Source organism: Parastagonospora nodorum (genome assembly GCF_000146915.1).
Source record: "Parastagonospora nodorum SN15 chromosome Unknown scaffold_7, whole genome shotgun sequence".
NCBI lineage: Eukaryota > Fungi > Ascomycota > Dothideomycetes > Pleosporales > Phaeosphaeriaceae > Parastagonospora > Parastagonospora nodorum.
This window is the reverse complement of record NW_001884555.1, coordinates 833,967-861,949: the sequence shown is the minus strand read 5'-3', so window position 1 is coordinate 861,949 and position 27,983 is coordinate 833,967. Positions and strand designations below refer to the sequence as shown.

At 50.0% G+C, this 27,983-nt stretch overlaps 11 protein-coding genes across 11 annotated transcripts; 5 read left to right on the top strand and 6 right to left on the bottom strand.

Moving 5' to 3' along the window:
- Nucleotides 1–613: 613 nt before the first annotated feature.
- SNOG_05170 (hypothetical protein) lies at nt 614–2,066 on the top strand (the record flags this gene model as incomplete). The annotated part of the gene is made up of 2 exons (XM_001795528.1): nt 614–1,297; nt 1,353–2,066. 2 exons carry the CDS (start codon nt 614–616, stop codon nt 2,064–2,066), a joined length of 1,398 nt encoding a protein of 465 aa, XP_001795580.1.
- A 926-nt stretch (nt 2,067–2,992) lies between these two features.
- SNOG_05169 (hypothetical protein) lies at nt 2,993–3,984 on the top strand (the record flags this gene model as incomplete). Its single annotated transcript, XM_001795527.1, has 2 exons — nt 2,993–3,203; nt 3,512–3,984. The coding sequence occupies 2 exons, from the start codon at nt 2,993–2,995 to the stop codon at nt 3,982–3,984; spliced, it is 684 nt and encodes a 227-aa protein (XP_001795579.1).
- Nucleotides 3,985–4,352: 368 nt separating this feature from the next.
- On the bottom strand, nt 4,353–5,302 carry SNOG_05168 (hypothetical protein; the record flags this gene model as incomplete). Its single annotated transcript, XM_001795526.1, has 2 exons — nt 4,353–4,441; nt 4,465–5,302. The coding sequence occupies 2 exons, from the start codon at nt 5,300–5,302 to the stop codon at nt 4,353–4,355; spliced, it is 927 nt and encodes a 308-aa protein (XP_001795578.1).
- A 442-nt stretch (nt 5,303–5,744) lies between these two features.
- SNOG_05167 (hypothetical protein) lies at nt 5,745–6,581 on the bottom strand (the record flags this gene model as incomplete). Its single annotated transcript, XM_001795525.1, has 1 exon — nt 5,745–6,581. One exon carries the CDS (start codon nt 6,579–6,581, stop codon nt 5,745–5,747), a length of 837 nt encoding a protein of 278 aa, XP_001795577.1.
- Nucleotides 6,582–9,420: 2,839 nt separating this feature from the next.
- Nucleotides 9,421–10,383, top strand: SNOG_05166 (hypothetical protein; the record flags this gene model as incomplete). Its single annotated transcript, XM_001795524.1, has 1 exon — nt 9,421–10,383. One exon carries the CDS (start codon nt 9,421–9,423, stop codon nt 10,381–10,383), a length of 963 nt encoding a protein of 320 aa, XP_001795576.1.
- Nucleotides 10,384–10,585: 202 nt separating this feature from the next.
- On the top strand, nt 10,586–10,951 carry SNOG_05165 (hypothetical protein; the record flags this gene model as incomplete). Its single annotated transcript, XM_001795523.1, has 1 exon — nt 10,586–10,951. One exon carries the CDS (start codon nt 10,586–10,588, stop codon nt 10,949–10,951), a length of 366 nt encoding a protein of 121 aa, XP_001795575.1.
- A 265-nt stretch (nt 10,952–11,216) lies between these two features.
- On the bottom strand, nt 11,217–12,625 carry SNOG_05164 (hypothetical protein; the record flags this gene model as incomplete). The annotated part of the gene is made up of 3 exons (XM_001795522.1): nt 11,217–12,028; nt 12,075–12,348; nt 12,404–12,625. The coding sequence occupies 3 exons, from the start codon at nt 12,623–12,625 to the stop codon at nt 11,217–11,219; spliced, it is 1,308 nt and encodes a 435-aa protein (XP_001795574.1).
- A 765-nt stretch (nt 12,626–13,390) lies between these two features.
- SNOG_05163 (hypothetical protein) lies at nt 13,391–14,918 on the bottom strand (the record flags this gene model as incomplete). Its single annotated transcript, XM_001795521.1, has 9 exons — nt 13,391–13,725; nt 13,808–13,848; nt 13,874–13,992; nt 14,058–14,080; nt 14,162–14,235; nt 14,293–14,362; nt 14,427–14,496; nt 14,549–14,682; nt 14,843–14,918. The coding sequence occupies 9 exons, from the start codon at nt 14,916–14,918 to the stop codon at nt 13,391–13,393; spliced, it is 942 nt and encodes a 313-aa protein (XP_001795573.1).
- A 1,561-nt stretch (nt 14,919–16,479) lies between these two features.
- On the bottom strand, nt 16,480–18,681 carry SNOG_05162 (hypothetical protein; the record flags this gene model as incomplete). Its single annotated transcript, XM_001795520.1, has 1 exon — nt 16,480–18,681. One exon carries the CDS (start codon nt 18,679–18,681, stop codon nt 16,480–16,482), a length of 2,202 nt encoding a protein of 733 aa, XP_001795572.1.
- Nucleotides 18,682–22,368: 3,687 nt separating this feature from the next.
- Nucleotides 22,369–23,039, top strand: SNOG_05161 (hypothetical protein; the record flags this gene model as incomplete). The annotated part of the gene is made up of 2 exons (XM_001795519.1): nt 22,369–22,499; nt 22,553–23,039. The coding sequence occupies 2 exons, from the start codon at nt 22,369–22,371 to the stop codon at nt 23,037–23,039; spliced, it is 618 nt and encodes a 205-aa protein (XP_001795571.1).
- A 999-nt stretch (nt 23,040–24,038) lies between these two features.
- Nucleotides 24,039–27,850, bottom strand: SNOG_05160 (hypothetical protein; the record flags this gene model as incomplete). Its single annotated transcript, XM_001795518.1, has 8 exons — nt 24,039–24,424; nt 24,477–24,609; nt 24,659–24,980; nt 25,033–25,595; nt 25,660–26,441; nt 26,719–27,356; nt 27,424–27,716; nt 27,842–27,850. 8 exons carry the CDS (start codon nt 27,848–27,850, stop codon nt 24,039–24,041), a joined length of 3,126 nt encoding a protein of 1,041 aa, XP_001795570.1.
- Nucleotides 27,851–27,983: the final 133 nt, after the last annotated feature.

Genomic DNA, 27,983 nt, shown 5'->3' with positions numbered 1-27,983 from the left:
AGCGACAAGGCAAACGGCTACGTAGCGACTGTCAGGAGGCGGCGGGGCTGGACTGGTGTGTAATCGGCGTATATTTTATTTATTTCCTATGTTTTATCTTGCATTGCGTCAGGGCGTTTCCTTGGGTGGTTGGGAACTGGACTGGCAAGTAGCATTATTAGAGGTATATTGCATGGCTAGCATGGTGTTTAGGGATCCGCGAAAGCGATGTGAGGCGTTATGAGTATTTGGGAGCAGGATAGGAAATTGGAATCATCGCAGTGTCTTCGTTGAGAGTGGGTGTTTATTTATCCGTGGTGTGATGTGTTGTATGTAGAGCACGTAATCAGGCCGCGTGCAGGCCCGAGGTGTGCCCACCTCCAAGGCTGGCGAGGTGTAGACATCTGGATTTCCAGATGTCGTCGCTGCCTCTTTAGACAAAAGCTGCGTCAACAAGTCTGAAACCTAACAGAGTTCAGCCTATCAGTCAACCTTGTCGCTTACCACACAGCCACAAAGCCATGCAGGATGCACGTTACTCCTGGTCTTTTCAGCCTCGTGCCGCACCTTCATATATCCTGCTTGGAAGCCCCGCTCTTTAGCCTACCGTCAAAACTACCTTCCTCGACAGACCATGGCCGACCCTTTCTCGGTCGCTGGGACAGCTGTGGGCATCACATCACTCGGGATACAGACTTGCCAAATCCTCTACAACTATTACTCGAAGTACAAAGGCTACCACGATGACATTGACAGCGTATTACAGGAAGTCGAAGGCCTACAGAGCATCCTCGAAAGCCTGCGACAGGTGAAGGATCGCTTCGAAATCGACAACAATGTGCCGTCGTCGCAGCTGCATATAGCGCTAAAAGCTTGTGAGGACGCTTTGGCGAGGCTGAAGGCGATGGCAGACAGGTGCAACACCACGAAACAGACAGAAAGCATCCAATCCCGCTTGCGAGATGTCAAGAAGAGACTCATCTGGCCATACCGGAAGGAGACACTCGCCGATATGCAAGCGACCTTGAGTAGGTTCCAAGACAATCTCAGCCTGGCGCTACAGTGTGCTGGCTTCGATGGCATCGCACGGAGACTGGATGACCAACTTCCAAGACTGAATGCCATTTCGCACCAGGCGACAAGCATGGAGCAGAGCCTGATCAGCCAAGCGAGCGTCCTGAAAGTGATACATCGAGGCGTGAACGATGTTTCTCAAGCGCAGCGCCAACACGACTTTGCATTATCCCGCGAAATGGTGGACTTGCGAGATCACATATCTGCCTGCACAAAAATTGTTGGAAGCAAGCTGGAACTTGTCGTAAGTGCTCATGTTGACTCAGAATTCATGGTTACGAATACTGAATGTCCAACAGGCACGCAGCGTCTCATCTCTTCACGATCCAGCTCTCGTAGCCCCTTTGATCCTTGCCGATGCTATCGAAACTCTTGGGAACGTTCAACACCACGTCCAGTCGTCCTTGGAAAGCTATAACTCCCACAGTCTCGAGTTAGAAAGGGCTGGTGCAAACGACAGTCTGCTTCCACTGTGTCGATGCCGTACAAAGAAAAAGCAATCGTTTCAACGCCGCCGCTGGATGTCTATACTCTCGGTGGGATCATATCAGCATGATACAGAATGTACCCAATTTGCAGCTTCGGACCACATGCGATCGGTTGCGGCCCAATTCATGGTATACAACAAGGTTCTACAAGCTTGCATCCAGGTGGGATGGGAAAGCTCAAGAACGAAAGGCTGGAATACCATAGCTCCCATGCTGAGATATACTGCTGTTGTTTCGCAGGACACGGGTGCCTTCAAGATCTTTAATGATGCGGAAAGGTCCCTCCTTGCATTACGTTTCAGGGAGCCAAAGGACGGAGAGAGAATGACACAAATCCTATCAGAAACAGCCATGGCGCTTCAAGCTACCCTGGGTAAAGACTTCAGTCCTTTGGACATCGACGAACATGGCAACAGCATTCTACATGTGAATTCCTTCGCGAAATTCAGCAAGACACTCCTAATCAAAGCAGGCTGTCTTAACTCTTATTTACGTATCAATTATTCGTTCTTGTCCCCAGACTGATCTCATCGATGGAGTACAAAGTCTATTAGACATTTGTTTGACGGGAAGCGTTCCATTCAATCAGCCAAACGCATGGGGCTTGTAAGCTTCTCACCCTGTCCCACACAAGGCTAACAAATACAGTACACCCATCGTGAGTTTTCAGTGGAATGTTTCAATTAATTCATCTGGGAGAGCTGAATATGAAACTTTGCGTCATCTAGCACGACGAACTGGCGACTGGTCACTATATACTCCCAAAAACAATGACCCCCACGCGAACTCACAACTGTACGATTCATTATCAGAGCTTCTGAAATCTGAAGAGCTTACCTCTGGTGAGTCTACAGACTTATTTACTGGATTTCATGTGTGTTTTGTCTAACCTGCTCCAGCCCTTGACGAAGATGACGATCTGTACCTGGCGATTGTGCGTCGATCAGAAGTCGAATTTTGCAACTTCATTACATCGCACATTAGAGAAGATGTAACACACAGGCTTGCAGAGGTTAAGAACTTGTTTGCTCTAGCAGCATGGTCGCAGGGCATCGAGGCCTTGATTTCGAAAGGTCTGGCAGATGATGACAGTAGTCTTGCCACAATCTTATGGAGGGCTGCTCTTCACATGAAGGCCATGCGGTCAATGGTAGTGTTACTAACACTAAACCTACAAGTCACCGAAGAAGATTGGATACAGACCAACCAAAGCTGGTTTTCGAGTGAATGGAGAGGATTGGAAAGAACTCAATGGCCCAAAGTGTTCGATGATTTAGTATGTTTTCTATCTCCCCCTAACGACTCGTTGGCCGCATTTCAAGACCCTGGATCGAGCAATGCCGGAGAGAGTGAGATGTACTTGTACCATGGCTACCTTAGCCTTCCTGGCGCAGAAAGCCTCTGGAAGTTTGGCCATCGCAACTTGAATTCTATGGGATGTATTTTCCATCATGACGGATGCAACATCGTCCGGCACTACGGCACTCCATTATGGTGTAATGCATACTGGTCAGGGCCCGGTCCTCAATATTTACCACAGCTATCCATCTTCAGATGGCTGTTGGAACACGGTGCCCGAGCATTTTGGATCCATCCGATCTTCCTTACTACACCAATCCACGTATATGTACGAAAATTCGTTCGTTCAGCTGCCCTATATGAGTCCACTGGGCTCTTAGAAAAGGTGAGTGACCTTCTGCTTCTCGGACATCCGGATAGTTGTGTTTGTTACTGTTCAAAAGAAGGCTGCCGTGTTATTGGAGGCGCTTTAGCAAAGCACTGGGAGTCTTCAGGGTCCATCCGGTCCTGCCTAAGGCAAACACGCAAAAGAATTCATCGAGCAATACAGCCTCATATCTTCCGTCTCGCCCAGAAAAATCTTACTGCAACCTGGATGAGCTCAGCCATACTTCGCGTCTTGACATTTGACGCGTTATCACTCACGCACACCTGCTGCTATCGAGTACGAGAGGAAATTAGAGATAAATCCTACCGTCCGACATCAGAAGAAGCACAAGTCATATATGATCTTGAGCGAGAAGACATCGAACTTCTCGAAAATCTGACCACGGACTTTGAACTCAAATGGGCCACATACACCAAGCCGTTCGTAACCTTCATGAACCGAGTTTGGAAACCGCGGATGAGAGCCGTTCGCGCGGAGCGACGAGTCGAAAAGGATATCTACGAGGCAGAGTTACAGAGAATTGGTGTGAGGTTGAAGCAGGCAGGCGAAGAGGAGGCCGATGATCGCGATTCGGAGTCTGGATCAGAGTCCGAACTCGATTCTGAGAGCGATTCAGATTGGCCGGATGATTACGAAAGCGAAGGAGACGGGTGGTACACAACTGATGAGGAAGATGGAGGTGTAGTGGAAGACGACGGAGACTCAGATGAGGAAGCGAGTCAGCCGAGTCATGACGAGACCGATGATGGATTGTAAACGTTTCGGATTGCTTGTGAAGCAAACCCAACGTCGACGGAAGCAGCACCGTCTGCAGACCAAAAGACACCAACCAGCAGAAAGAACAAGTTAGATTCTGAAGTCAAAGTAAGAGGATTCAATGTACCGAGATTCGCAAATTAGTCGTACAGTTAGCTGTCTTGTATTTCAGATATCTCTTAAGCTAGAAAACCAGACACGTCACGGTAAAAATAAATTATGAACGGTCCATCCCTTCTCAAAAGTAATGCGCGTAATACAAGGGCAAAAGAAGTAGATGCAAAATGGGATATCAAATCAAAGAAACGGCAAATGCCAATACATCCTCTTCCTTCTCTAAACTACCCTACATTCCCGTAGGCGTAGCCCTAACCCTCGTCTGAAGCGTACTGCACGGCGTGCTCGTCGGCTTTCCCTCTCCCTTTCCTTTCCCAGCAACCGGCCTCACAGGAGTCGGCTTCGCACGATTCCCAGACCCACGAACTGGCCATCCCGCAACGCGACCGGGCCATGCACCAGCGGGACGCGGACGACCCCAACCGAACGCGGGACGCTTGTTAGGATGATCGATGCCAGCGGGGCCTGAGCCGCCGATCGGGTAGGATGGGCGATTGCTAGTTGGGACGGGAGAGCGTGTGGGCTTGGATGGCGTAGGCTTTGTGGCGTCGGAGGGTGTTTTGTCGTCTTTGAGTGCTGGTGTTGGTGCAGCTGCTGAAGATGAAGAGAGAGTGGCTTTGCCGTTTGAAGGAGTCTTTGTAGTCATTGTTTCGATTGGTGTGGCGATGCTGGGAGCTGCAGTGGATGCTACTTTGGACGAGCAGGGTGTGCTGCTGGCGTATACTGGGTTGGATGAGGGATCAACGCCGCCGGAGGTTGCGGTGAATGCGGGTGCGTTGCTGGGGTTGAAGGATTCGGATGCCGGGAGTTGGACGGACGAGTTGGAGGCATCGGGCTGGTCGTCATCGATTGGGATAGGGGCAGGTGTGACAGTGGCCAGAGTAGAGCATGGCGTGCTCGGGTACGCTACGTTGGAGGAAGGGTCGGGCTCGCCTGGTTCCGCGGTGAAAGCAGGTGCTTGACTGGGATTGAACGATAGAGTTGCCGGGAGCTGGATGGAGGAGTTGTATGGATCCGGCTGGTCATTGTCTACCGGGCTCGAAGTAGGTGTAATCTTTGGTGCAGTCGAACTAGGAGGTTCGATGGTCGCACCCGGTGTCACAAGTGCGAAACTGGGAAGCAATGAATCTGCAAGCAGCGGTGAGGCTTGCGCTGCCAACGCGCTCGCGAGGACTGAAAGAAGGAGTGTGGAGTGCAACATGTTGCTTAAAGAATGACTGATCTACAGATTAACAATAGAAATAAAAACAACGACCAGCGATCAAGCACTGTGGGCAAGGCGACAAAAGAATGTAAGAAATCCTAAGGATATCGTGAGGTAGCCAGAACGCCTACATCATCGGATACCCTCAGGCATATAAGCAAGATTGACCATGAAACATGCCATTTACACCAGGACTGAACGCCCGTTGGCCAAAGGAAACAAACGCCAACCTTCTCGGAGACTTGCTGTGCGCGCACTCGTGGAGAGATCGCGCGGAAGCCACCTCCAGTGCTGAGTGGTCGATCATTTAGGGGCCGGACCGTTGAGTGGTTAGCGACATTAGGGATGTTTCAATATGTTTCGACCGCCGACTCGCTAGTCGCGAACGCACGTGACACGACCCACCCCCAAGACGTCTAGAACTCAGGTTCATGACAGGTCATACGAGCATAATTTCTTGCTCATTGGCGTTCTGCATGGCTTCAGTACCGGCAGCGAATGTGCCAAGTCTTTCCCAAGCATTGGGCAGTCGCTCGGAGACACCAAGGACCAAGCCAAATATGAGGTTGTCGTGTCTAGCAACGCTTAGACACAAAACAGGCGATTTAAAGTTCCCGAGAGAGTCATTGTTTTTCGCGCGTCGAGTTGTCCTTTGCTCTTCTCCATTGGACTCAGTCTTGATCAGCGCGTCAACCAGCAGACAATCAGGTGTGCATGATATCGAGCTGGTTCCCTTGACCAGAAGCATGTACTCCCAGATTCCGCGATTCTGCTCCGAACATAGGGTAGCTTCCATGGTAGGTCCGCGCACCGTGATGGATGCGTCGGCAAGCGTGCCAAGCGGGTTCAAGCCTTTCGGTATGGTTTTTGATGCTGTCAGCAAGGTTGCGGGAGTGAAAGCTTCTCGTTCTTCGTCGTCCAGGTGTGTGTACGTAACAGCAGTGTCGATACTAGCCCATGAGTACGATGGTGCACGCCAGGTTTCGAGTGCAAAGCGATCAGGAGCAGTTGATATTTGAGAAGACGCGCTCCACAGCAAGTCTGATGCGATGTTCCCCTTCCACAATCCTGCCAAATACTCCGAGTGCGTAGCTTTTCGAATCTTGCTTGCAATACCAGAGATTGCTGGAAATTTGTCGCCAGGGACAGTGAGGTCTCTTGCCGAGTACTTTTCGACAATTTGCTGCCATGCTTCATACACAGCACCATTCCTCTTACTAGCTACGGCTTTTGGAATCAGTGCGGGCGTTGTTGGATACGCTTTGCGATCGGGCATGCACTCGCAGCGATATGACGTTTTACACTCGAAGATTAGTTCAGTCTCCGTGTAGTGTAATACTCTGGTACTAAGGACATGTTCCTGCAGTGCCCTACAAGAACAATCTTAGCCAAATTACAACGCAGGGTTCCTATTGTCCTTCACTTACCACGCTCGATAGCTTAGTGGTCCTATTGGTCTCGCCGGTCCACCTTTTGGATCTGTGTTGGGATGGTGATCCAACACTCTTCTTGCGCGTAGCGCGAACTCCTTCTTGACCGTATTCTCATACGGAATCTTGACGGGCTTTCTCCTTTCAGCTAGGCATCTTGCGCTGCCATCCCCAGAATTGGTTGCGGCTATGGTGATGTAGCTATTCTGGTAGATGCTACCCATCTTTGAAGACTCTGTCTCCCAATCGCGCAAACTATCCTGTATGATACAAAGTGAGTCTATCCAGATGTAGCGTAAGCCGAGCTGCCGAGTAATAACAATGGCGTCCCGGAATAAGGGGGGCAGAGTATCGAATGAAATATTTACCGCTAGCTTTGCCCAATTGGACTTGGTAGTAGTCAGCCTTGGACCAGAGCCCCAGCAGTGGCTCAGAGCCGCATATTGAAAGGTTTTTCCCTGAGTGTCAATAAGACGAATAGGAGACGTGGCACGGCCAACGTCCAAGAGTCGTTTTGGAGCAGATATCGATGACTTGCAGGAAAATCTACATGCTGTGTGCTTCGGGTTCGCCACGCAACCCTGAATGCATCGCCGAATGAAGTTGAAGGTCTCGTCCGAACCAGAGTTGACAGGAATATGATGTGCAGTTCCAAGTGTAGGCCACGGCGCTCGTGATGCTGCAGCATGTCAGGTGTATTTTGACCAATTGGCTTCCTGGTCCCGGAACAGAAAGATTATGTAGTGATACTTGTGACTTCAAGCCGCCAACTAATGCATGAAAACAAAACCAAAGCATGTGAAAAGGGGAATCTTGGCCTACCGGATCCAGCGTAAAGCTCGACAATCTCCTCTCTCCGGCGTTTACTATCGATGCTCACCTTGATCGTTCCTTTTTCTCGTAATTCTATGCAGATTTTGTCTCTCGTGCCTCTCCATTCTTCAAAGAACGCATCTAAAGCTTGCATGATGGCATTGCAAAATCGACACCCCGCTTGAGCTACGCTTTTCGTCTTTGATAACGCCAAAGCGTCAACTGTTAAGGTTAAGCGCGCCTTTGAATCTTTCTCATCTTCGTCTGGGTAGATTGAGCTCGAGTGGTCTCTTGGATCGAGGTTGTTACAGGTGCGACATCGCTTTCGCTGCGGTTTTCCTGTCGAAGATGACGTGGAGGTGCGACGAACAGGGCGACGCAATAGCGACTTTGGTAAAGGCATTGATGCTCAAGGGATGCAGACAGAACTGTCAAAAAAGCTTAACATTTTGCCCGACCCAGCAGGTGTCGAAGGATTGGAATAGCAGTGCAGCGAGGGCTGTGCCTCAGTGCTAAGGACGGAAGCTAGAACTGGACTAGTCCTATTTCTAATTTAAGCCTGCACACGTGATCTCGGAAACATGTGGCTTCAGGGGTCGGATCAACATCATCAATCCGTTCTTCCTCCTTACATCCGTATCAGAAGCTTGAAATGTATTGCACTCGGTCATTTGCCCTCCACTTTACGCGGGATTTTTGTGACTCATCAAAAAGGATTAATTTCCCCGGCTGACCTGGGAGAGTTTCAAGCGACCGTGCGAGAGTTCGGGATGCTAGGTCATTCACGAGAGAATGACTTACTCATGGATAACGAATGTGTGCTGACTGCTACAATTTGAATCTTGTGTAACGTCGATCATATGGCTCGGTATGCCTTGGCCGCCCGGGAAGAAGCCCGTGGCTGTCAGCCTGTCTTACACGCCTGCCGCCATCATGTAAACTCAACTTCGAGATCTGGTGTGTAGAAGTAGTAGCGCAAAACTGTGCGCGATGCCATGAGGCTGGACGGAAAATCTGCACTCAAGCGTTGTATTTTGACTCCTGCAAGCGATGGAAATAGCCGCGTTACATTCTAACTATTCAGTGTAGCGCTAGTCTCAGGAATTGCGAGATGCCACCGATAGCTGAAAAGTGCGGGAAGCAGTTGCTGAACAAATACTTTAATCACCAGGATTTTTGACATTTCCCAAACACCATGAATCTCGCGTTCTCGACACGTTGAAAGTTGCGGAAGTCGTAGGTCGAGAGCTTCGCAGGATATGCAACTGCTTCAGGATAGATCTGCTGGCAAGTGCAGACGAGCGCAAGGGCGCCTCGGTATCTTGGTTCATGTAACGCATTGTTGGGTCTGCGGGGTTGACGTGGTTCGGGAGGACAAACTTCGGCTCCTAGGAAGACGAGCTCATACATGCTGTTACGCAACTAGCCCGGTAGGCGGAGATAAGGTGGCCGATCTTCATCCTTGTGTTAGCTTCAGACTGTTAACAAGAGATCAAGTAAAAATGGCGAAGCATACTCACGTGTGATCTGCTGGAACCTGATGCGCGGCTTTCTCTGCCATCGCCCTCGTTAAGCTGCGTGTCGTTGATAATGCGGAACAAATTGCTCCAGGGCTGTCTCGTGGTACTCATATGTACAAGCGTGCGTGTACAAGGAAACTTCTTTGCCACGAGCGAGCACCTTCAAAGACCCGTAATAGGAGATCGAGCACGAACACGAGGTGTAGTAAACTGCCTGCCAGAGGTAGCAGGACGACTGTGGGTAGTCGGTGGTACAGGACCAATCGGAGATGGCAGCCACAGTGAATCGGCGTTAACTAACGTTAGCGTGCTCCTATCTCCGACGCGATTTTCGATCTTGACGCGTGAAGCAATGAACACCTGCGCTGCTTCAACAAACGATATACACCTGTACACACTCAAGCACTCAAGTATGGCGAAGCCCAAGCGTATGAGCGATATTTTCGCATCATCCGCTGAGAAGGACTCCAGCGCAGTTACCGCACCCGCTACGCCATATTCAAGCGAGGGTCCAACGCTGCCCATAATTGGTGGTGCAGATGCAGATGGCGAACATACAGTCGGGCCAGAAAGCAACCAAGCGGCCAAAGGCAGCCGTAAGAAAAGAAAAACGGAAGAGAATGGATCGGAAATACATATCAAGGCCGATGCACAGCCTGTCCCGAGCTTTGATCCATCACTCTACCAACCATGGACACTTCTCCCCGCAGAATTGCTTAAGATTCCGCAAGATCGGTTGAGAGGTACAAAAAATGTTGTGCCAATCGCTTACACCAGGAACCAAAATATCAAAGGAGGCATCAATCGCTTGAAGACCTACCTGGGAGCATACAAGAATAAGAACCAACCCATGGACATGCCCGAAGCTTTGAAAGAGGCGGATGTGGTCATTGCAGTGTCCGCGCAGGGTGAGGGAACTGCCAAACTAGTCAGCATTATAGACTTGGTCAGACGGGTGGTTGCGCCAACCTCCAAGAGCAAGTTGAGTGCCGGCAATGTCGAGACATGGTACATGTACACATCTCTTGCTAATATCGAGGTGGAGAAACGGGCCAAGGCAATGTCAGATGGCAGTGACAGCAATGGGCAAGCCGAGAAGCCGAAATCTACCGCGGATGAAGACGAAGAGGAAGAGGAGGAAGCCTTTGAATTGATGGATGTAGATGCGCCAGAGCAGGAGCAAGAACAACAACAGAAGCAGACAATCAAGGCGCCGATACTCACAGTCTGGATGACGAAGAAGAATATACCCGCTTTCAAAGAGGCGTTCGGAGAGCAGACATTCGAGGTGCAGGCGTTGCCGCTGGAAGATTAAGCTATTATTCAGAGCTACAATCAGAAAGCAATCACGCACATATAGCTACAAGAGGCTCAACCTTGTATGCTATAATCACGTGTTGCAAGTCACATTATCCTCCCAATCAGCATGTGTGCCTGCAGCAAATGCGACTCCTCCATTACGACTATTTATCGTAGGGCCACACTCAGCGCCATGCTTTAACGACTCGATGGCCAACATGACGACTAGGTTCCTACTAGCTCCAAAGATACACATCATCATGAAAGCAAGATACACCAATCATTACTACATGCCAGACAGCGTCGACAACCTCGTAGGCACACCATATTCCTATTTTCTCAGCAAAGATTCCGCACTAAGACCTCCTCTTCAATTACTGATGGAGGCGCGAGGTCCGACAGGCGAGTACGACACTACTGTTCTCGATCGTGATGAAAATGGCAGACCAACTGCTTTCACTTGCTCTGGTAGCGACAGGGGGTCCGGAGCTGCGTACTGGATCGTTTCGGATGTTCAGGGGTCTTTTGTCAATGAGGGAGAGGTGTTGGGGTTTGTTACTGCGTTGACGGCAAACTGGGGCTGAAGGGTAGCGCAGCAAAGAATGAATGAACTTGACGGCGTTTTAATGATGAATTGTGTCTGGAGCCGACACCGTCCTAACTACCTCACGGCTCGATAGTAAACCACTGATTAAAAGCACCTGTCGGGTCATACTGCTTCTTCAACGTCTTTAACCTCGGCAAGCTCGATCCATATATCGCCTCCAGCGTCTCATCGCCATGCGCAAAGTTGATGTACCTATACCTAGTCAGTCAAACCTCTCCACAACACTTCATGCAATATCAAACTTACGCAGGATTTTTCTTCGCATCAGCATTATAACTCCACAACGCCCTTACCTCACTCGCAAACGTCTCCGCCTCACCATCCAGCGCCGCATCTGTATACCACGGAATAACAATCGCCTGCGCGAACGCCTCGGTGCGCAGTTTCTCGTTCATGGCTGCGGAGCCGGTAGGCGCAGCGTTGGCCTTGGTCAAATTGTACCGCTCGATCAGCACTGCGGAGTTCGGTCCCTTAGCCTGGAAGCCCTTGTACAGTTCCCAAATCTCAGGCCACTTCTGCGCTTGCATGTTGTTGATGGTGGTGCTGTATGCGGGCTTGCGGTCGCCGCGGGCGCAGAAGCCGTCGTTGGAGTCGTTCCAGTCTAGGTATTGGGTTACTGCGCTGGAAGCAGATACTGGGCCGAGTTCGTAGAAGGGAGCGAAAGCTTTGCGACCTTCCTCTTCGGTTCCTTTGCGCAGGAAGCCGGTGATGAGGATTGAGGGCTCATTGAGAGGTGGGCCGGAGCTGGTGAGCACGAGGTAGACGCGTTGTTCGGGGGTGAGAGGGAGGTCTTGCATGGTTTGCGCGACTGTCTCGATTTGGTCGGGGCTAAAGAAGAGGTTGTTGATGTAAGCGGTCCGGTCTTGTTCTGTGGCTGGCTGCGATTTGATGGTGACTGAGATGACGATGCCGAAGTTTGGCCCGGCTCCACGCATGGCCCAGAAGAGGTCTGGGTTCGATGTTGGGGAGACTGTAACGATCTCGCCGCTGGCAAGAACGACACGCATGGAGACGATGTTGTCGACGCCGAAGCCAACCTCGCCCATGATGTTTCCTATTAAGAGTGAGCCAGTGTTTTCACATTCGTCCCAGGTACGTACCATATCCGCCTCCTAACATCGCCGACACTGCACCAACGCAATTGCAGTTGCCAGTAATGACCAAAGCGCCAGCTGCATTTGCGGCAGGAATAACATTGCCAATGACGGCACCACCACCAATTGTTGCTTGTGTCTTGTCCTGATTAAACGTGATGGCATTCAAGCCAGCCATGTTGATGAGCACTCCAGTCTCCCCAAGATTGAACGTCGTCGCCCAACCATTACCGCCATTCTGGGCGACAAACGGGACGCGCTTCTCTGTGCAGTATTTGACCTGGAAGTAATGAGCACATCATTCGTATTGCTATTGGTGTAGCGCAAGAACGTACCACCGAAGCGACATCACTTTCAGTTGTGACGCTCACAACGACTGCCGGGCTCGGTGCGCCAACCAGACTCCATCTTGCTCTAAGCTCAACACCTGCCTTCGATGCAGCTGAGATAACACGGCTCAGATCGGCAGAAACAGCACCTGGGGTCATCTTGGAGGGCTGCTTGACGGCAAGGGCAGCGATCGCCGTAGCGAAGCTTTGGAGAAGGAGGAATCGCATGGTGCACAATTGGTGGAAGCGTTTCGCATCCGCAGCACCATGTGTCTTGGAAGGGTTGATGTGATATTTATTGAGAGTCTCGCAGCTCGCTTAAGTCCCAATTGCACGTATCCTAGCGATGATGCAAGGCATATATTCGGAGAACAGATCTGAACAAGTCGTTGTAGCCGCGCATGCAGTAGATGCTCTACGCGGGAAACGTTCAGCCGGAATTGAGACGATGTCTCTGTTTCCTTGCTTTGTCGGAGTGGACTACTCAAGTACGAGCGCCGTTGCCTGCATTGGCGACTACATCTCTGCAACTCAATAAGTGCGGTCTCCATTCTCTTACAAAGCTTATACGGAAGTCTCTCCGTTCAGTAGTCTCATGAAATTCAGTTCCCGATAGCTTGGTCGGGCCGTTCCACCCCTGGTGGATTTTGTGTCACGGACGAATGGGGAGGCTGTGTTCGGCCAATTGCGAGATGAAGGCGTGAGAAACCCTAGACATAGTGACCACGCCCCAACTGTGCATTTGCTTGGCGCTTGGCATGTCAGGAGAGAATCGAGCCGCAGGTGCTGATCTTTCGGCAGTGTGCCCAAGATGGTGCTCATGTCCTCAGATCATGTTGGTAAGATGTTGGGTTCAGGAGTGCCGGCCAACGAACGTGGGGGGTAATGAATAATGCCGAAGAGCCTTGTTGATTTGTATATGCCGACTGCTAATCCTCACAAAACGTATTGTACACTCGGCCGTACGCGATCCGCAGCTCTTTCTTCCCCACTTTAATTCAGGGTCTGATGGATCGTGACAGCCTTTCGAATACCAGGTTCATCTGATATTGGCCGTGGGCCCGTTTCGATGGATGAGGCCTGCTCATTGTCGTACTGAGTGAGTTCCAACTCGTCAATCTCCCTGTACGGTTTGCGAGAGCTGCTGTACTTGACACCAAAACTACTGTTTGGCTTTGATCCAGTAAGTTTCGAAGATCCATAGGCCGACGATGTCTTCAACGTAGGCTCCCTTGGATGGAAGTGGAACCAAATTGGTCGCAGTGTAGGTAGGCAGGCGCAGACTATCGCGAGCGATAGCTCGATGTTGGTCCAAAAGAACACGCCAGCTGTGTAATAGATAACATCATCGGGGTGTTTGATGTATTCCTGAGCAATAGAGTAAATGGCAACGACGCGAGTAATGCTTACAGCGCATACACTGGATGGTCAGCGGAAGGACGGTATGATGGCTGTGGTCCAAGGCAATGTACTTACGCTGCGCCTAGAGCTAGCATGAGAATGACTGCCAGCTTCTTCTTGAATTCCATCTTAATACTCATAACCATCGGTATGGGGAGAACAAGAATGGCTACGTCGGCAATAACACCGGTGAACTAATTGTGTTATTAGCCATGATGAGCAACCACGGAGTGTGACAAAGCTGAGTGATGCTACTCACCAGAAGAGACAAGAACATCGGTACTGTCTGCACGCAGTTATCTATTATACGCAAGTCACATAGTTAGCCATAGTCTCCCCCACGAGCCATGTAGCAGCACCTACTATTGTAGTACGGCTCGATGAAAACCGTGATCGGGTAACACGTGAAAAGATGTGATATCGAGAAGCTGATGGTCCTGGAGGTACGAAGTCAGTAGTGGCCCGCATGCACAGCTCGCACACCTGCGACTTACCAGCCGACGACAAAAGCAAGCACGCAATACACAACTATCTGGAATTTTCGAACCGCGAATATGTTCTTGTCTAGATATTGAGACAGTATATTAGTGTGCATCCTGCGTATGTTTTGTACACTGCGTTTACATACACATTATCAGAAGTGAAGATTTGACAAGCCCAAGGCCGATGATCGAGATCATGTTGATGGCGAACTTGGTCTGGTGGGAACGAGTCAGCGCAATGTCATATTATGGGCAAGTCTTTGCTGACCTCTTCGAAGAATATCAAGCCTGGATCATCCATGATCGGTTGACCGTTCGCATCCAGTGGTTGATGTTGACCAAGATGGCCATGTACAGCCGCTGCTGCTGTCAGTGCCAGAAGTGCAGAGGCGTTGCGACGTACTTACTTGCCCATTGTAGAGCACAGCATGTTATTGAAATAGCCTGAAAACAGTCAGCGTATTCTATGATACAAGCTCAGGTCAATTCACAAGAGCAGCAACCGTCAGGTAGTCATCCCAAGCCAACCGTTTCGAAATTATCTTCGCCCAAATACGCAGACCTACGAATATAGTGGGCAGTACCATGAACGCGACCGCCAACCTGATCATCATTTCTTTACTGTAGTTGTGCTGCATCGTGCCGGCACCTGTAGCGTATTGCTGGCGCAAAAAGTGTAAAGGAAGTCAATGTGGGACCAACGTAGTGAGCGATCACCGTCTGACATATATCTACTGTGTTGTAATGCCAATCCTAATCCTGACGCAACGATCTATGCTCCCAGTTTCTGACAATGTCTACGACCAACACGCTGGGCCGGAAACTTCCCTGTCGGTTTCTGTGCCATGCGAGATCATTATTCCGCGGCCAACGGAGGCAGGCACCTAGCCTTTCCTTTTTCTGTCTCCTCTCTAGGTCGAAGAGACTGACCGTCTTGCTTAAAGTCGCTTCGCATGCTTGCATGTTACAGACAGCCTGTCATTGGGCCATAGACAGTTTGCTTCAACCCGACAGAACGGTTTGGGAGGTACCAGGTTCGAACCGTTTGTGTTTCGGAAGAACCCTTGCCGAGAAAGGACCTTCGAGTAGAGCATCAGTGTGTTCTCATTGTAGTGACATGCATGGGGGTGATGCGTGTAGTCACAGAGTGTCTTGAAAGCGCAATGTGACCGAAAAACTCGGCGTGGGATGTATACGCATGATCCTTGCGTTACAGCTCGGCGTAATGTGCCCGTATTCATCGCCAAGGTACGATTTACGCTTGTTGCCGCTCGTGCCATTTCAGTTCGTTGGCATCCTGCTTCTGCGGAGATTTTCTATTCGCCAATCGCGGGCTGAAATCCAATTTGGATCTTGTGCAACTGCAACGCGCTGTGTGGCGTGCTGTTAATTCAGGATGAGACGATTGAAGAGCCAAACACTTGCTCCCATATGGTGCAGCGGCGCACAAGTAGTCCTGACGCGGTGATTACATGGTTGCACGTGCGATCCAATATAGCAGCTTCCTCTCTGTTCGAAAGGCGACCAGTCAATTACTACCGGGAGAAGCAGCCGCACAACTTTTCCCGTCTCCAAGTGCGCCAAAAGCTTACAGCCGAGCCACCACGTGCGCTGACCGAGCGCAAAGGTCCTAGCAAGGACCTAAGCCACCTTCCATTTTCGTGGGAACGCGCATATCGATAACTTGGCAGGGCTCCGATTCGCAACGGGTGTTGAATGTGGAGTGCGGCTGGACGAATGCACTCCAAGACGGAGATGAAGTAATCAATGGTGGAGTTCCATAAAATAGGATCAACTGTAATCGCGAAAAGATATCCTGACGTCTCAATCCGGAATGTCACTGTACTGCGGATGGTCTCCTCGTCTGTACACCGTGCCGAGGATGTGCCCGAGCGATCGAAGATGTTGTCAGGTATTTCGGGAAAATGCCAACGAGTGCAACCCGAAGATGTCAGATAGAATCTGCTCATCTCGGTGTTTCCTGTAAGATCGATGTGCTGTACGCGTCGACATCGGTGAGATCTGGGATCGTGAACAGGGTTGATCAAATGTTATATGCTAGTCAGCCTGTAAATCCCATGCAGGGAGCAACTCACAAGGACTACTACCCGTTGACTGCGACGGACAATGAGGAATCGTGCATGTACACCAGCCCAGAAGCTGTGATGGAACATATATCTATAGATCGTCATACTCAGCTTAGAGCTTGTAGCTTCCTGCTCCCTTCCTCGCAGCATCCTTCACCTCTTTACCTTCAACGTCCGTAAGTACGCCCTTGCGACCAATGATCTGCACTCCACCCTTCTTCAACTCTCCAATGAGTTGCTTCTTACCAGGCTTCTCGCCCTTCCTGCCAACTCTGCCTCCCTTCTCCACGGAGACGGTCTTTGGCTTGTTAAGACCTTCCTTCTTGCTCTTCTCCTTGGCCCTACGGCGTCTCGCGGCCTTCTCTTCACGAGACATTTCCTCGCGGGAGATGGGCATGCCGCTCTTGGTGACAACTTCAGACTTGTTCGCCTCATCTCCGGGCTTGTATACTTCTTGGGGCGCGAGCATGCTGGCGCCGGCGACTTCGCCACCAGCTGTGGGTCGTGCGTCCTCCATTTCAATAGCGGGTGCATCGACGCGAATTTCCAGGTTGGGCGCAGCGGGCTTGGGCTTGAAGTGTGATGAGCTAAGGGAGTCGAGCTTAGCCGACAGTTTCTTCCACATTGCTGATATTTCGTCGTGCTCCTTCTTCAGCTTCTCGTCTTTCGCGTCTACGTAGTTCGGGTCTGTGGTACGGAGATGTTCTTCCTCGTAGATCTCGGCGAGACCTTTACCGGATTTGCTGTCATCGAGTTCGAGTTGACCTCTTCGGACTTTGGGACCTGTAGCGAGATCGTCGGGCCGGCGTCGCAGCACCTCGTCGAACTCGCCAGCCAATATTCGCCTCTTGATTAGAGCTTCAATGTCCTCAGACACTTCGGCTGTAGCGATCGGTACTGGCTTTCCGGCTCGTTCGAACTCCAGGTTTTCTTCTAGTAGGGAGTTGAGGGGGCGGTCTGCAGCGCGTGCCTCACCAGATAATTGCCATTCGCGTTTCGCAATGTTGGCCGCTTCAAGCTTCCTGATCTCCTCTGCAATCTTGGCTTGCTTCCTTTCGTGCGTTGATCGTCGTGACTTTGGATCTGAGGGATCAACATCTGACAAGTCGTTGTTGCTCTCCATGTCGTCGTCGTCCTCAAACAGGTCGCGGTGTACCCTAGCCATAGTGCCCTCTACATCTGGCCCCTCCTCGGCTTCTGCTTCTTCACCCTCTTTCTTCTCAGGGAAGTTGTGGGGATTTGGTCGACCTCGCTTCTTCTTGTTCTTGCCTACTTTGCGTGCGGGTGGAGCGAAGAAGTCTTTATACATGACGTTGTTGGCATTGGTGCCGTCGTCCATCACATCTAGATCGCCGTCTTCAAATTCATCATCATCACTGTCACCTTCTGGTGCGTTCAGGTCCACATTGCCGAAGGTTGGACCACCTGCCTCCGACTCATCATCGGAGACGTCTTCTTCGCCGCCCACTCGTTTGCCTGTGCCTGACTTTTCTGCCATAGGGTCTGCAGTCCAATCAACCTCTTCGTCTTCGCTTTCCGCTTCTGCTTCGCCTCGTTGGTCCTGTTGTTCTAGGAAGTCGGACTGCTTGTTGAAATCGTCGATGGAAAAGAAGCCATCATTGAGGCCATGGGGATCAGGTTTGTACGTTTCGGCGGGTTCGTCATCAGACTCTTCAGAAAACAATTCGCCCTCTGCGCCTTCCATATCCACATCACCGTCCATATCGATATCTTCCTCGCCAGAGATATCATCTTCTAAAGGCTCAGCATCTTCGTCGTCGTCCACGCCGTCGTACTCCCAATCAACACCCTCCTCACCCAGACTAGATTCCAGGTCATCTGAAGCATCTTCCGCATCGTCATCCCCACCGTCATCGTCGTGTACTGCTACGACATCCTCGTTCTCGGGCAGCGAAAGCTCAATTTCTTCCGCGGTGGCCTCGACGATTTTGCGTGTCTGCTCGAAAACCTGGTTCACACCAAACCCTTCGAGATGCACCTTCTTCAGATGCAGTACGCTGACATCATTGTCGTATCCATAGCCACGCTTCCGCTTCTTGCGCAGCTCTTGCTGGCGCTGTGTCTGTACCTCGCTAATGCCGGCGGCAACGGGGTCTAGATATTGTTTCGCGGCGGCGAGAAAGGCTGCATTGAGTTGTACGGTTGGCTGGAGGAAGGCGAGCGGGTTGGTCGCGAGACTCGACGAGGAGTTCATGTCGGCGGCGCGCAGGTCCATTGGCGGCGGGTGTGCAGATTCAAGAGAGAGCGTGTGGGAAGAAATGGACGTGTCGGGCGAGAATGAGGGCGGCGCCATGCTATTGTGTCGTACACAGTCTGGGGTAGCCAATGGTGAAGGGCTGATACGTCTGCGCGAAGTTCTACGATGCGACAAGAAACTTTTTGGTGGAGCTTGTCGCCAAGATTTCAAGTGGGTCGTGTCACGCGCTAGTGTTCTTTAGCGTCAACGGCATCGAAGTCATCTCAATCATCACGATCTCAGTGTGTTAGAACAATATTAAACTTATTGTCTCTCTGTATTAATACTTATCATGATACCATGTTTAGAAGGTCTATTGGTCAGATCTGCGGTATTTCTTATGGTCTCAAGCTTTTCCTGAAGTACTCCAACATGTGACTGAAGTCCACGTCACAGAGACTCAAGGAAGAACAGGTAACTAGCAATGACAGAAATTTCATCAGATTGTCTCGCTCTCTAGGTGCCCAGAATTGTGTGCTATCTCTCCACCAATTTCCGCCAGCGCTGGCGGAATTCCGGGATTCCGAACTTGTATTTTCCAAGTACATATTGCCCATTTTTAAACATTCTCTCCACATACGACCATAGGACGATGAGAGCAAGTTCACTCGTCCGCTCTGCCATCTTTCGGGTAGCCTGGCACGCCTACTTCCGGCAACAGCAGCGGGCTTCGCGAAACAGGTTCCAGGTTCACTTTCCTGTCCGACGTGACAGCAGAGAACATTGTTTAGTGGTAGATAGGAGTGAGCCTCCGCTCCTTGGTTTCTTTAGAAGCGCTCTTCAAGCTTCATTTTCAGGTGTCTCATCTTATTTCACCTCTCTTGTGTTTGCTTGCGTAACTCTTGAAGCAGGTCGGTCTCCACCGTTGCCGGACCCGGATTCGCGCGCTCCAATTTCGTTCAGCTACAAGAGATCTGCGGGGTGGGCTCGACAGAAAAGGCACGCTCTAGCCAATCATCCAAAAAGCCTGCTCTCTGACAGTTCGATACTATTGTCGCCTGTGTCAAGGTGAAGTCTGATATTGAGCAGCTCGTGCTTGTGTCGCTCGTGATCATGTCGATCCCAAACGTGAGGCGCTCAATGAATCAGAAGTCTTTATGAGCGATTGTACATTCAGCTCAGTGGAGTAGCAGTGTAGCACGAAGATCATCTTGTTCAGAAACGTTTCTGAGTCGTTATGGTAAATGTCGCGAATTGCGGCGATCGAATTGAAGACGATTCTATTAGGACCTTATCTGAAGATGCTCTCTGAACCAGCTTCAGACAGTGACATCAGTTCATAGGCATTTCAGAAACTTACCATATTTTTGATGATTTTAATATGAAGCGACATGGAGAATTTTGAGCAGGGCGTATATCGCGCCATACCAGTCCGAAACGTTCGCTAGATATGGCCCCGAGTACTTGCTGAGGGGATGAAGGAGGGCGCGGTAGCTATATCCTATCATGCACTGAGAATAAAGCTATTAGTGCTGACGTTGAACAGTTATAATAACAAAAATATAGAACTTACACGAAAGATAGAGATTGAAACCAGGTAGTAGACTGTAGCAACAATCATAGTGAAGGAATCAAGGGCTCGGCACAGTGGGTAGCGGGGTGGCGTGGGTAACAAGCTGTATTGTAGGAAAGTCTCCACGGCGGGCGTTTGCGCTGCCCGCCAAGCTATGGTCGGCGTTCGCCGCGCTCCCGTGCCAACCCCTTAAGTAACTACGCTGCCCTTATCGTAAACCTGCTTATATTATGTATCCCACCTGGCCCCGCGTTCCAACGTTACCAATAGTCTTTGGTAAGCACCTAGCGCTCCCCTACAACGCAAGATCTTTGGGCTCGGGGACTGATGTACTGAGCTAGGTTTTGCTCGATAAGCGGCTGGATGAAGGGTGTACTTGCCTCCCCGCTTTTCAAAGAAGGTCTCAAAATGGCTAGGAAAATTGCTCTCATCGTTTGTTATGGCTTTGGTGTTGTTGAGTTGCTCTGTTGGCACGGTACAGGGCCGGGACTAGGCCCTTCATGGTGTAGGGCTGCGGCATACACATATTGCAATGCGAATCGTGGGTTGTAATGTAAATGAGTAACGACATGAGCGCATGGCTCTAGACCATGCACCTCCGCTCTCCTCTTAGCCAAAGTGCGGCTCATTAATGGGATTCACCTCAACAACGACGTACCATGGCCAAAAGGGGAGTCATATCTCGAACCACGCTAAACTCGGCTCTCCGGTCATCTAATCCAGCATTGAGAATACAAACACGGGATCAATTCGCTATGACAAGTGTATGCAAGCTAGCAAGGTCCATGCACCCACTGCACTTGACAAATCTGGAGATTACCCATTCAAGCAACCAGCGAGGATCTGACCCAACTTCTAACCATGGCCGCAATACCGAAATCTGAATCCTCGGCCATCTCATGGACGAGCGTACCAAGGCTCGCACGCGCGCCCCCTCAGCCCGTCAGCGGGACCGCAACTCTGGGACTGCACAGCCCAGCAACCACTCACTCCAACCATGGTACTAGCAGTGATGACCAACAAACCATTGTCTCAACAATCCAAAGATTGAGTCGCCCTGTAGTTTTTCTTTGTCAGCCATAAAGACTGAGCAGGGTGCGGAGGAAAACTAGAAAAGACCCGACCCCCCATCAGTGCCCCTCTAGATGCACATATATCTCCATAAATGATATCCCTCTTGTCGAGGGACTCCTGTCGGAAGGATGACAATCTTCTTCCCTGGGGTTGAGCAGGGGGTCCCTACCTTGCCTCAGAACATCCCTTACACCAGGCATACCGCAATCCTGATAGTCGAACCACAGTCATTGTCACCATTCTGGAGACAGGCCGTAGGTTGAGTATTTGGGGACGCTGTCTTCCTTGTGTATGGGACGTTTCGAGGAAGGAAGGTATGGATCGAGACGAGGATCGGTGATGACATGATGCCTACATTCTTGGGTTAGACTCCATCTTTCGCTACGGAAGAGCAAGTCATACCTGGAAGTATTCGGCACTAGCTGAGGTCCACAGTGGTCGTTGAGTCTATGGCTGATGAGGAAGTGTGGTGGAAGTTGGGCACGCAGTGACGGAAGTGGAAGCGAATAATGAGGATAGCGATGAATGAGAAGGCAATCTGCAGTGAAGATTAGATGGCTTCGGGCACCAATGTGAGCAAGTTGTGCAGTAGAAGAGTGTGCAGTAGAACGAGCGTTAGAAAGATTTGGCGGGAGCGCGAGCTACTTGCAGATGAAGGAGGGCCGCCTTCCTCTTCTATCCTAATCTCATAACAACAGAAGAGCGCACGAGACAAACTATGAAGCAGGAGGCGAGGTGATTAAAGCGGGAGGAAGAAAACGCTATCGTGGAGCAGGAGCCACTGAGACTAAGCAGGCGCAGAGCCCCGTGAACCAGGAAAAATGGCAACTTTGATGCTTTATCAAGAGTCATTGTGGCCTCTACGCTTCTCTATGTCGGGCCTTGAGACAGTTGCAGCCATTCTTGGGATTGCAGACGTGGCTTTCCGAAGCATCTCGTCCATCTACGATATAGTGCAGAACCAGAGGGGAGCGCCCAATTAGATCGAAAAACTCAGAACTGAAGTCAACATTCTCCGAAATTCTCTCGCAGGATTGAAATTCCTCGAAGGGGCAGATGCAGCAATTCACACCACAGTAAAAAGTATTGGGGTACCGGAAGCTTTTATCGCGTGCGCATTAAGCTGCGAAGCCCTTGAGAAACACCTTCCAAACTTAATGTCGTCTCCGAAAATAGACTTTTTCGCGAAAATCAAGTACGCGATTCACAAGAAAGACACACAGAACGTTTTAGTTGACATCAATACTGCCAAGATCAGAACGATACTGACGCTGGAAGTTACAAGCCTGTGAGTGGACATTGTATGATTTGGCAGGTGAGGGAGTCTAATGGACAATGTAGTCAATTTCAGCTCAAGAAGCCTATCGCCAAGCACAAAAAGTTAGAGCTTGTCAAACAAACACAAAGAAGAGTAGCACAGCTTGAAGCCATGGCTGACACCAACGCCAAGGATATCGATTACTCGCTCGAGGGCGAACCTACACACGGCCACCAGCTAATGAGAGCTGAGAATCTGACATCAGAGGGAGTCTCGTATACACCAGGTATATTAAGAACTTCGAGATCTGAAACAACAAGCCGCACACGTACCGAAACGACTGAGCTGAAAACCTTCGCCGCCGCTAAAAGAGAGATCGATGAGATAAAAGGTTCAATCGACTCGACTATGGATGGTAACAAGGTAACGGATGATGGACATACAAACCATGTAGGCGTACAGGCAAAGACGCTACAGAACGAGGGCCAGATAAAATCCAATATGAAGGAGAACACTGTCGTTTTTACAAAGAACTCGAAAGGTGGGAGCATTGGCGTCAAGCTTGGATGAAATTCGGACTTTAGAGAAAGTTCCCGTCGAGAAGTTACGATAATTCGTCAATTTTTCATGCCTCTTCTACACCGTCATTACTGAAATGTATCCATTGATAGTCAACTGTGCGCGAACTTGTCCACCTAGGTTGAAAGCACCCTGTGGTTCATCCTGACTTGCGGAACATACTGATCTGTTCGATCCGATCATGGATAGGTGCTGTAACCTGGCACTTACCTAACAGAAGCTGTGGGCAGTCCGTTGACTTAGGAGCTAGGAGCAATCGAGTGGGGAGCACAATCCTGTTTGCAGCTGCTAGCTTGAGTTGATCATGCAGGCCATCATGTTGGTGGCGGTACGCCTGTGTCAGTGGATGAAATGATTAGTGTCCTAGCTCCATTGCTAAGTTGGTAGAGCGCTTAGCCATCACGGGCTACTAGATGATAGTCGGCCCTAATACGACTGATGTGTTATTCAATTAAGTCCACTCTCCTTCCTGTTTTTGTGTTACTTGTTGCCGCAAACAGGCAAATTAGCGGATTTTGTGGTAGCAGAACAAGAGACTACAAGGCTTCCCGTTCGCTCAGCCATATTTAAGCATCGTACCGGAGGGTTAGTAGTTAAGTGGGTGACCATTAGCGAATCTCCTCTGTTGTATGTTTTTTGCGGATTTTTGCAGATGAAGTGGAGATCCATGACTCGTTGTGAAGAACGAGTTTGCCTGAAGTCGGTTCCTTGTAAGACAGGGTGGGAAATCTACAGACCGTCCGGCGGTAGTCATGAATATTAGTCTGCGCTCTTTTTCCTGCTGCAGGCAAGTAGCCCAAGGCTTCGCTTTTATGGTTTTTGAACAGTTTTTCTTTTGATGTGACTGCCCCGTCGTATTCCCTATGTCTGTTTGCGGATCTTCTAACGAATTGTGTACAAGCGCGCGCTAAAAGGAGCTTCCTAGCAATAGACGCTGTTTCTCTTCCCACCGGAACTTTCTTGAAAGATTCGAGGTCCCAGCTTTGCGCCTCATGATTCCTTCTTCTCCATACTACTTTGCGGGTTAGGCTCAGTGACCGTACTGTGTTCAGAAGTAGCGGCTTCTAGCAGGGCATCATGATCGTGTTGCTTCATCTGTCTGGCGTCCTCAGCATCATGTGCGGTTTCCTCTCTCGCTGATCTTAAGGCTGTTTTTGATTCGGAGTGTTTTCGCGTTCTTTCACTCCCTCTTTTCAGCAGCGTCTCCAGAGCCCGGAAATTCATCGGTTTCGTCATGAAGTGATCGACACCTGAGCTCAGTGCTTCCAGTCTCGCACTAGCTGAGGCGAGGCCTGTAAGTGCAACAATGCGGCACTTGGGAAGATTATTTGCCTTTTCGTACTCACGAATAGCCTGCGTGCTGGTCATCCCATCCACTATGTACACAATTAGACTATATTCAAAAACAACTGTGAGGCATAAACTCACTGATCGGCATTGACATGTCCATGAGGATGGTCTCAAACTTGGTTGCGATATTCTTGTATGCTTCCAAGGCATCCAAGCCATTTTCGGCTTCCTGGTATGAATAGTTGCGTCGCTTCATGAAGGCTGCAAGAAGCTGGATGATGTGAGCAGGTCATATCCGTATTTTACCATGCAAGACCTACATTTCGATTGATAGCATTGTCGTCGACAATTAACACTTTTGGGGCATCCAATGCTTCCGGAGCTAAATTTGGTGTATCGTGGTCGTCGTTGGTGGAAGAAGTAGCATGTAATGTTGTGGCATAGTCCTTCAGTCGTGTTGCAGGTGGATCAGGGGACTGAGCTTGATCCGATTTCGGACCAGGAGATTTTAGCTCCCTGCTGTCCGCCCAACTGACGTGAGTCAACTCGCTGCCAGAGCTTTCGTGCTGTAGATTTTCTTCTGGGTGATCAAGGCGGTCGAGGCATTGGTTGAGGATATAGGCTGCTTTGTATGGCCCACAACTTTAATTCATCAGCGGCCATTCGATTTAACATTCAAGTTATTTTGACTTACGGTTGTGTCATGATCTCCACCACACTCTCTTTGCTTCTGACTCTCCAGTCTGAACGCAAGGTAGCTGCTTCCAGAGCATCCATTGCGACAAATATTGTCACAGGAGCTTTATCGCCGTTGGACCTAGAGCGTCGGATTGATGTCAGATAGTCAAAAGACAACTCTGGGACAATGACGATGTCAGATCCATGGCCCGTCCACTCGGTGGTCCGAACAACATTCATCTTGAGATGCTTTTCTAAAGTGTTGGCAAGGACGTTGGTGAAGCGGGCAAGTCCTTCTACAATTTTTGACATGGCTGGATCATTAGCAGGATATTCTAAGTGTTTTTGGAGGATGCAGATGCTACGACCCCGGAGCCGCGACAAGTAGGAGAGAAAACGACTGCGTTGAGACGGTGTCTCCCTTAGGCCCGCTTCGGGAGATGTTTCCGGTCTAGAAACAGCCAGCTTCACTGTGATCTTCGTCCCAATGGACGGCTCACTGTTGACCTCAATCTTTCCGCCATTAGTTTCGATGATTTGACGAACGATGCTCAGTCCTAACCCAGTGCCAGACGCGAACTGTAATTAGAATTACAATATAAGCTATGATATCTCGGTAAAGGGCCGTGGTTGTTATACGTACTGAGTCTTCTTGTGAGAATGGTTGGAAAGCCTTGTCAGCCAAGAATTTAGAACTCATGCCTATGCCCGAGTCCGTGACACAGAGTGTGATTGTCGTTGGGGCGCCTGTGGCTTTTGACCAGTCGCTGGCCCGTAAAGAAACAATAATGTGACCTGAATGCGTATATTTTATTGCGTTGCCGAAGATGTTCATGACAATCCTTCTCCATGAACCAACCGGGAAACAGTAGGTCCAGTCCTCTGATGGCGCTACATCTAGCACAACATAGCAGATCTTGCGATTTATCGTCTGTTCTGAATCTGAACCGGACGGCGACGAAGGTGCATCCATGAGACTTCTAGCAACAGGAACGTAGGTGGACCCAGAGAAGACCGCTTCTATCACTTCTTCTGTCGCGATACCAAAATCAAATGCTTCGGCTCTGGATCGTCGACTCTTGATTGGCTTCGAGGACAACCTGACTGTGTGTGTACTCTTGACTCGCCTTGATGAAACGTTTTTGCTAGCTTCGCCAATTTTCGCATAGTCCATAACATGATTAATCGTGTCCAGAAGAGTATTGCCACACGCGTTCAAAGAGTTGACCATACTAACCTGGAAGGAGTCCAGGGGTGTGTCTTTGATGAACTCTAAAGTCCCCAAAATTCCATGAAGCGGACTTCTGAGCTCATGGCTTATAGAGGCCACAAAGGTCGTCTTAGATTGGTTCAACGCTAACGCGTCCAGTCGTGACAACTCCCTCATGACAGAATGACTGAAGACCTTGAAGTAAGGAAGATCCACTGATGCGGACAATAGTCTTTTCGGTCTAATTGTCCAACAAAGGCAACCCGCAAACCATCGTGATCGCTCGTAATCCCAGAAGGGTATGAATGCAACGCTGCGAGCTCCCGTAAGCATGGCCTGCATAGCACGTGTAGCTCTTGCCTGCGCGTCCGCCAGCATTTCTGGATTTCGGGGATCTGTCCGTAGAAGTCTTTTCTGACCCTCCACTGGATGTGCCAGAGTCCTCGGTTGAAGAAAGGGCAAGACCGTCCATACCAAACGTGATTATCTTACCGTTGGGGAAATCTTGTAACATCCGAGATAAATCGGCCTCCAGGAGTGAACCAAACGCTGCCTCTTCGGAATTGGAAATTTCTGTGGCTGACCCAAGCACTTGAGCATATCTCGACGATGAGCCCTCAACATTCTCCGTCCTACTACGGCCACTCCCGTCGCTTGAAGAAGTTGCAGTATGGTTCGAATCTCCAGTGTCTTCGGTCCCTGTCCCAGTTCCAGTACCAGTACCCACTTGTGTACGTAAACGCCTCTGTCGACTTTTGTTCGCCGCGATCGAAGCATCTAGGATAACAACACCGTCTAAGTCGCTGGACGCCATCATGACATTGGCTGCGCGAGAGAACATTGAACCTGCATCTAGAGGCAGGGCACTTTCTTGAAGTTTCTTGATAGATCGCTGTTGAAACTCCTTTGAACGGGGCGTTTTGGGCGCCGGAGGCGGAGTGATTTGCTTGAATTCCATTGGGTTACTTTTCTCATCAAAAGGGGTGTTGAATGCCCGCGACAAAGTTCCATGCTTTTCTGGGTTTTCTAAATCGCCTTCTCTGGCGTTTTTAAATGGCTTTAAATTTTCCGCGCCTTCCGAGAAAGAGATTAGGCCACGGGTGAAGCGTTCGCCACGCGAGAGTTGGTCCCTGATCGTGTCTACATGTCAACAATAGAATTAGCATATGTATAACCTGTATGTTTTGACGGATGTACTTGCAGGTGTGCAAATAGTCCATAACACTTTGAGCAACATCCCATAAACTATGACGATGCTGCTCGGACAGTCCGCCAGGACGCGGCGTATCATCGAGGATGCACAGAGATCCCACGATGGCACCTGTGGGGCTAAGCAGTGGAGCTCCCGCATAAAATTTGAGCTCAGTTTCCTTGACATATGTTCGGTTCGCGTGTTCTCCACTTTGCGTGAGATCTCGAACCACCAGTGTTGGCAACTCATTGAGCCTAAATGCTTCAAGATCGATAGCCAACACCCGTTCGCATAGGCCCTAGTAGTGGTGAGTACATGACGCTTAGTAACGAAGGATTGGTGCAGCTGTGCTCAGAAGGCGCAAACACGAAGCCACGTTCCTTTCGGACAGCAAGAATCTTGGGTGGGAGGAAGCTCACGTACCTGATACATGTTAGATTGCAATTCAAGTCGATCGAACATCTACACTTGCCCAAGTTCTTGGTATGCTAACGCTGCCCAACCACAGTGGATTCGATGTGTCAGATGGCGTTCTGGGATGAATAGACATGTTCGGTGTAGCTTC